The sequence below is a fragment of the Vidua chalybeata genome, chromosome 15 (genome assembly GCF_026979565.1).
Source record: "Vidua chalybeata isolate OUT-0048 chromosome 15, bVidCha1 merged haplotype, whole genome shotgun sequence".
Lineage (NCBI taxonomy): Eukaryota > Metazoa > Chordata > Aves > Passeriformes > Viduidae > Vidua > Vidua chalybeata.
The window spans coordinates 2,488,101-2,496,140 of record NC_071544.1 but is presented as its reverse complement, the minus strand read 5'-3'; the positions used below and the strand labels follow the sequence as shown (position 1 = coordinate 2,496,140).

At 56.2% G+C, this 8,040-nt stretch overlaps 2 protein-coding genes across 2 annotated transcripts; both read left to right on the top strand.

Moving 5' to 3' along the window:
* The first annotated feature begins 375 nt into the window (after positions 1-375).
* Positions 376-4,298, top strand: LOC128795466 (protocadherin beta-16-like). Its single transcript, XM_053956205.1, has 2 exons — positions 376-2,811; positions 3,354-4,298. Exons 1-2 carry the CDS (start codon positions 376-378, stop codon positions 3,471-3,473), a joined length of 2,556 nt encoding a protein of 851 aa, XP_053812180.1. The 3' UTR covers positions 3,474-4,298.
* Positions 4,299-5,125: 827 nt separating this feature from the next.
* LOC128795467 (protocadherin beta-16-like) lies at positions 5,126-7,576 on the top strand. Its single transcript, XM_053956206.1, has one exon. It carries the CDS (start codon positions 5,126-5,128, stop codon positions 7,574-7,576), a length of 2,451 nt encoding a protein of 816 aa, XP_053812181.1.
* Positions 7,577-8,040: the final 464 nt, after the last annotated feature.

Sequence of the window (8,040 nt, the reverse complement as noted above, 5' to 3'; positions counted from 1 at the left end):
GTGGTTGCGAGCTGGGATGTGATACCCGGAGCAGCGTTCTGTACGCGGGCAGGATCCCACTTCCGAGAGAGGAGAGCTTTTACACCGCACCTTTTTTCTTCTCTTTGGCACAAAGAGTGCGGGTTCAAGCAGCAAACCCCGAACCAGCAGCGCTGCCCCGACTGAGAAGAAATATTCCCCCTTCCGACGCTGGGTGGGGATGTTGGCCGCGGACCGGAGCGTTCCTCGGTCCGCCCCGGGTTTGCAGACACAGGGAGACAAAAAAACCGTGTGAGCTGAGCTGCTCGCAAAGGAGTCGGGGCACTCCGGGGCTTCCAGATTCCTTCACCACAGCATTGCTGGCCCACACCGCTCTTTTTCGGACGCTACTAAAAAATGCTGGGAGCCACCGAGGACGGTGGATGGCTTTTTTGGAGGGTGATGACGTGTGGGAGACGGAGCGGAGACAGAAAGAGGCAAGTGATCGTGTTTATTCTGTGTGTTTGCGTGTCTCAGAGCGGGGCTGAAACCCTCCGCTACTCTCTGCCGGAGGAAATGGAGAGGGACTCCTTTGTCGCCAATATCGCCAAGGACCTGGGGGTTCCTCTGAGCCAGCTCGCGGCTCGCAAAGCCCGCGTTGTGTCCGAAGGGAACGAGCAGCTTTTCCGACTCAATCAAAACACCGGAGTCCTGACGGCAAAGGAATCGCTGGACCGAGAGGAGATCTGTCCTCAGAGCGACATCTGCACGCTCGTCTTTAAGATATTCTTTGAAAATCCGTTGCAGCTTATCCGAGGGGAGGTGGAAGTTCGTGACGTAAATGACAACTCGCCCGTGTTCCCAGAGAAGGAGATGGTTTTAAAAATTCTAGAAACAGCATCTCCTGGGTCCCGTTTCCCCCTGGAAAGCGCCCAGGACAAGGACGTGGGCATTAACGGTTTGCAGAACTACAGCCTCGGACCCAATCCTCATTTCTCCCTCGCTATTGGAACAGCGAAAGATGGAGTAAAATACCTGGAACTTGTCCTACAACGCCAGCTCGATCGTGAAGAGCAGGGAGAACTGAATTTACTTCTGACTGCCACCGACGGGGGGTCACCACCCAGGTCGGGCACGGCTCAGGTCCGGATCGTGGTTGTGGATGCCAATGACAATATTCCTGTCTTCGACCGGGAGACCTACGAGGTGCGCCTGGCTGAGAACAGCCCCCTGGAACAGCTGGTGGTCAGAGTCGCTGCCGTGGATCCCGACGAGGGGTCCAACGGGGAAGTGCGCTATGCCTTTACCCAGACATCAGAGCGATCCCGGCAGCTCTTCCAGCTGAACCCGACCACAGGTGAAATACGAGTCGCGGGCAAGCTGGATTTTGAGGAAGCAAAATCCCACAAGATGGTGGTGAAAGCCACGGACGGGGGAGAGCTGTCTGCGCATTGCAAAGTGCAGGTGGAGGTCCTGGACGTGAATGACAACGCCCCGGAGATAGCGCTCACCTCCCTCAGCGCCTCCATTCCCGAAGACGCCCCGCCACGCACCGTGGTGGCTCTGTTCAGTGTGCGGGATCGGGACTCCGGGGACAACGGCAGGACGGAGTGTTCCATCGACGGGGACTTGCCATTTAGTCTCACTCCCACTTTTGATAATTACTACGAACTGAGAACAAACGCGGCTCTGGACAGGGAGAGTACGGCAGAGTATAACATTACCATCACAGCCACGGACTGGGGCAGGAAGCGGCTGAGCTCTCAGGAAAGCATCTTCGTGCAGATATCGGATGTGAACGACAACCCCCCAGAGTTCACCCAGGAGGTTTACACCATGTCTGTCACGGAGAACAACAGCCCCATGCTCCGGATCGGCAGCATGAAGGCCACGGACGCCGACGCAGGAATAAATGCCCGTGTGAACTACGCACTGGTGCGGCAGGAGGGCAAAGAGCAGCCCGAAGTGTCAGTCAATGCTGAAAACGGGGATGTTTATATCCTCCGCCCGCTGGACTATGAGAAGGTGCGCGCCTTCGAGGTGACCGTGCGCGCAGCCGACGGCGGCTCCCCGCCGCTCAGCGCCCAGGCCGTGCTGCACATCGTCGTGCGGGACGAGAACGATAACGCGCCCGTGCTGCTGCACCCGCCCCCCGACAGCAGCGCGGCCGGAGAGCTGGTGCCGCGCTGGGCACCCTCCGGCTACCTGGTGGCCAAGGTGGTGGCGGTGGACGCGGACGCGGGGCAGAACGCGTGGCTGTCGTACGAGCTGGCCAAGGCCACGGAGCCGGGGCTGTTCCGCGTGGGGCTGCACAGCGGCGAGGTGCGCACGGCGCGGGCCGTGACAGAGAGGGACGCGGCTCGGCAGAGACTCATCGTGCTGGTGCGGGACCGCGGGCAGCCGCCACGCTCTGCCACTGCCACTCTCGCCGTGGCACTGGTGGACGGCTTCTCCGAAGCCCATTTACGGGTGAGCGAGGAGGCACCGGCCGCCGAGCCTGACGGGCCGCTCACTTTTTACCTCATCGCCTCCCTCGTGTGCGTGTCGGCGCTGTTCCTCGCCACCGCGGTGGCCGCCGTGGTGGTGAAGGTGCGGCGGGCCAGGCGGAGCGAGTTGGAGAATTTGCCCACGTTCCCGACGACTGCCACGGAGAGCAGCGTAGGCTCCCTGCCCCGCAGCTACGTGTACGACGTCTGCTTCGCCGCCGGGACCGTCAACAGCGAGTTCCGTTTCCTCAGGCCGCTCTTCCCCTGCTTCCCCGCCGGGCTGCCTCCCGGCCCGGGCGAGCAGCGGAGCTCGGTGTGCTCGCAGGATGTGGCCAACCCCGGGGGCGAGGGCGACTGGACTGCACAGGTGAGAGACTGACAGGGCGATCGGGCAGGCGGGAGGGAGGTGTGACAAGCCCTGGGAGCAAGGACTATTGAAGCTGCAGAACTGCTAGTGAAGGAGTCCCTGGGGTGGGAGGAAATGATAGAAGGCATCTCAGAACTGCTGGAGAGGCCTCTCAGGACTCACTTTACTGCAGGGTGTCAGAATCACAGTAGCCTCGGGGAAGACAAGGACCCTTTTTGATATAGCAGCATTAAACCACATTTTCTGTTTGTGAGAAAGTGGTTTCTGTTTGGGGCTCTCACCATTTCGAATTACTCAAAACTCATAAAAGTTTTATAGAGACTCATTAAGGTTTCGCAATAGTACCTTTTTAGAGGATGCTTTCTGACTTCAGATGTTCTCCATTCAGGTCAGAGATCCACTAAATCTTGCCTTCTCTTTGGCTCTCGGTAGAGAGGAGTGGTGTGATGCAGGCAGTGGTGTAAGACACACCCTCTCAGCTTCTCGGTGGCACCTGCTTTCCTTCAACACCAAATGACAACAGCTCTCTTTGTTCTTTGCAGGGCAGTGCTCCCCTCTCTGAAGATACAAGGCCCAGAGCTGCAGATGCAGTTTGCCCTGCAAACAGGGAGCTGGAGCTAAATGTCAGTTCTGAGCAAAACTCTTGGCTCACCCATCAATAAATGAAAAGAAAGACAAGTTTGTCTGTCCTCACAGGGAAAAGGGAACAAAGAGACCAAACACCTCTCTAAAAAGTAGCAGGGAGATGAAGCTTTCTCTGTGAGAGTACTTTCCCCTTGAGCAGTACTTTATTCACTTAGGTGTTTTGTAATTGTGATATCGAGGGGGGAGGAGAATCGTGCTGCATGTTGATTATGTAATAATGTATGATTGTGAGAACACTACTGCTTCTACATACCTTGAGAAATACTGAAAACTGGCAGCAGATCTTTAACTTCTTGTTACACCACCTTCTCTGGGGGGGTTTCTTTCGTGTTTTGTTTATTTCTTTCTTTTTATGGAGAGAGCTTTGTAATAATATCTTGATTTTCTGCCGCGTATTCAACACCAGGCGAAATAGATATTATGTAAAATTAAGTGGTGCTTGCAAAGGTATTTCTTACAAAAGAAGCAGAAGCTGTTTACATTTTGAACTACTGGCATTGGCACACTTGGCATATTTGACCAGGAGCTTACAGGCTCTCCTAATTGTAAAGAGTGGGCTTTGAGCAATGTATTCTTTCTTCCTTTCTTTTTTTCCATAAAGTTGAAAATACCATTTCACGGTTTTTAAAAACCAAGATAATTAAAAGTATTGTTTGTGGTTTTTCAGTAAAATGGATTAAACCATTTACAATTAGCTTAGTACACTGTAGAATATAGGGTGTCAAGAACTTTCTGTTTTTCTTTCATCAGTCGGTATTAAACTATAAAGTAATGTGATAATTCCTGCCGTTGAACCATTTTAAAGAGTCATATGAGTGATGACAGAAAACAATAAAATCTGCTTGGAACTCCCTCGCGTGATTGTGCTGTCTCGAGATCAATTGCCACAGTCATGGCCGAGGAAATAACCAACTCAAGAGCAGGATTTTAGGAATAAATCCGTGCATCTGGAGTGGAATTTATGCAGAGGAAATCAGAACGACCTGGGAAATAGGATGGTCTCAGAAGTCGGAGCAGGGCGGAGGAGTTTTTTTCTGAGTGGAGCTGAGGTCTGAGATGCTGCCTCCAGCCCATTCCCAAGGGCTCCCAGCAGAAGAGGTGGTGAACTGCGGGAACAATCTGTCCATTCCGAGAATGACTCTGGCGATAGCTGGTTAAAAGACCATATTTAGCCGTGGTTAAAAGACCACCTCACCTGGTGGCTGGACCCCTGTAACAATACACAGCTGTTCTAGCTGAATAGCCGGAAAGTAATTTATTCAAAGCGTTCACACTGGGGGGAAGGGAGGGGGAACCAAAACAAAAGGAACAACCCAGCTTTAAATAAACTCAATTTTGAAGTAGACGGAAAACAGAGGCATTGCTCATTGACCCAGTGGCCATATTTTGAATACGGTTGTATGGACATTTAAATCTTTATGCTTTGACCTAGGAAGAGAGAAAATGAGCCGTTAATCTCTGCTTTCCAGGCTTTGCGCTGGGAAATCTTCGAATCCTTCTACTGATCGGCCGCCTGGTGCCGCTGCTGACCGCGGAAGCTCCGCGCAGCTCCCAGTTCCACCGCCCCCGCGATCCGGGCGGGCGGGGTTGCACCATCTCGGGCTGCTCCGCTCGGGGGTTGGCAGCTCCATCCAGCTTACAGGAGAGGAGATCGGGTCTCTGGAAGGGAATGAAGCCGAGGAAGAGTGAGGAACCGCTCCCGGGTCGAGCGGCGGCTCTGATCCTTGTCCTCTGCGTCTCGGGGATGAGAGCAGAAACCGTTCGGTACTCTGTGCCCGAAGAGGCGGGGAGAGGCTCTTTTGTGGCGAATATCGCTAAGGATTTGGGGCTAACCGGTGAGGAATTATTGGCTCGTCAGGCTCGAGTCGTTCCTGAAGGAGAAAAGCAGTATTTACAGCTGAACCAGCACACCGAGGACTTGGTGGTGAGAGAGCAGATGGACCGGGAAAAGCTGTGCGGACAGAGCGAGCCCTGCTTGGTGCGTTTTGAGGTGCTGCTGGAGAGCCCACTGCAGTCCTTCCGAGCTGAGGTAAGAGTCACCGATATAAACGATCATGCTCCTATGTTCTTAAATAAAGAGATTGTTTTAAAGATTTCGGAGTCGACAATGCCGGGGACTCGTTTTTTGTTGGAAAGCGCTCACGATCCAGACGTGGGGAACAATAGCCTTCAGCATTACAGTATCAGCTCGAACGACTATTTCCTTGTCTACACCCAGCGGCGGAGTGACGGCGGGAGGTACGCCGAGCTGCTGTTGGATCGAGCCCTGGACCGGGAGCAGCAGGCAGAAGTTGCTTTCATCATCACGGCTGTGGATGGTGGGAATCCACCGCGGTCTGGCACAGCTTTAATCCGCGTGGTAGTCCTGGATATAAACGACAACATCCCGGTATTTACTCAGAGTCTCTATAAAGTCTCCGTAATGGAAAATAGCTCCCAGGATACCTTAGTGGTCGTAGTGTCTGCTAGCGATTTAGATGCAGGTACCAACGGAGAAATCGTCTATTCCATAGTTAAAAATTCAGAGGAAAATTTCGAGACATTCAAAATAAACCCAGAGACAGGTCAGATTCGACTCAAAAAGGCTTTGGATTATGAAGAAACAAAAACCTACGAGATAGATGTTCAGGCCTTAGATGGAGGGGGCCTGTCCACGCATTGCAAGGTGGAGGTGCAGGTGAAGGACGTGAACGATAATGCCCCCGAGGTGATCATCACCTCGCTCACCAGCACTCTCTCCGAAGCCGCCCCTCCCAACACAGTGGTGGCCCTCTTCAACGTGCGGGACCGGGACTCGGGGGACAATGGCAGGACGACCTGCGAGCTGACAGGAGAGCAACCCTTCAGGATCACGCTGCTGGCAGGCGATGCGTACGCGCTGGTGACATCAGAGACGCTGGACCGGGAGCAGGTGGAGGAATACAACGTGACGGTGCGAGCTCGAGACGAGGGCTCCCCCGCCCTCTCGGCATCCAAGACTCTGCTCGTGCGGCTCTTGGATGTGAACGACAATGCACCCACCTTCACCCAGGCCATTTACACCATGGTGATGAGCGAAAACGAGCCCGCGGGGAGGAGCCTGGGCCACCTCAGTGCCGCGGACCCGGATGCGGGAGAGAATGCCCGCGTGAGATACTCGCTAGTGCCGCCGCCGACAGGCACCCTCGCCGCGGCATCATTCGTGTCAGTGGAGGCGGAGAGTGGAACCGTCCGGAGTTTGCGCCCACTGGACTATGAGAAGGTCCCTGCCTTCGAGGTGACAGTGAGCGCAGCCGACGGCGGCTCCCCGCCGCTCAGCGCCCAGGCCGTGCTGCACATCGTCGTGCGGGACGAGAACGATAACGCGCCCGTGCTGCTGCACCCGCCCCCCGACAGCAGCGCGGCCGGAGAGCTGGTGCCGCGCTGGGCACCCTCCGGCTACCTGGTGGCCAAGGTGGTGGCGGTGGACGCGGACGCGGGGCAGAACGCGTGGCTGTCGTACGAGCTGGCCAAGGCCACGGAGCCGGGGCTGTTCCGCGTGGGGCTGCACAGCGGCGAGGTGCGCACGGCGCGGGCCGTGACAGAGAGGGACGCGGCTCGGCAGAGACTCATCGTGCTGGTGCGGGACCGCGGGCAGCCGCCACGCTCTGCCACTGCCACTCTCGCCGTGGCACTGGTGGACGATTTCTCCGATGCCTTCCACCAGCTTGGCCACGATCCTGCGAGCGGACAGCAGCCGCAGATAGCCGAGGAAGAAATGCTCACCACTTACCTCATCGCTTCCCTGTGCTGCGTCTCGTCACTTTTCCTCTTGTCCGTCCTCGTCTTGACGGCGAACACGTTCTGCAAAGCTCGCGTCCGTGCAGAACTTCCTCCTCCCAGCTGCTACGCGGATGGAGATTTCGCCAGCGACGGCGTGGGCGTGGGCAGCACGGGTACTCTGTCGCCGGCTTACCGCTACGAAATGTGTCTGACCAGCGGCTCGGGGAGGAGCGAATTCCAGTTCCTGAGGCCCATCCTGCCCAGCCTTCATAGCAATGCTGAGGCGGGACTGAACAAGGACGAGGAACCGCTACGCCACTCGCAGCCTGCCTGCGACAGGGAAGCCCAGGCAAGGAGCAGAGCCACTCCTTCTTTTTAGCTGCAAGACTGGCCAGTAGGCGTGCGCGTCCATGCCTGAGCTGTGCTGGGACGCACCTCCCTTCCCTCTCCTCAGCCTGAGATTCCCCAGTAGTTGTAGTCCTGTTCCCTGCTGTTGTAGGCGTACTCTCCCTGCTTAGGCTCCAGGCCGGTTTCTCCTGCCGGGGAAGGCAGCTCAGTCGCTCCGGGTTCAGCCTCTGCCTCGTACTGCCCTGGAAAACCGTTCTGCCCCTCTTGCCGCCTCGTTTCTCGAAAGTCACGGAGGCGCCTATCGCTAGACAAGAGCACACCAGACCGGGAGCTCCGAAAAGCGAGGGGAGAAGACTGGAAGCGGAAGAGCTGCCGGCGATGCTCCGGCGCCAGAACTCTACCAGGGCTACAGCTTATCCTCCCTAGCGCTTCTCTCCCCGGAGGATGGGAGCGCATCCCGCCGCAGGAGCCCCGGCTGTGCGCGGCTCCACGGGC

Bases quoted from the DNA above. Each gene is read 5' to 3' on its own strand.
- LOC128795466 (XM_053956205.1), top strand. From the start codon at position 376: ATGCTGGGAGCCACCGAGGACGGTGGATGGCTTTTTTGGAGGGTGATG. The intron at 2,812-3,353 runs GTGAGAGACTGA...TGTTCTTTGCAG, and splicing joins AGGGCGACTGGACTGCACAG to GGCAGTGCTCCCCTCTCTGA.
- LOC128795467 (XM_053956206.1), top strand. From the start codon at position 5,126: ATGAAGCCGAGGAAGAGTGAGGAACCGCTCCCGGGTCGAGCGGCGGCT.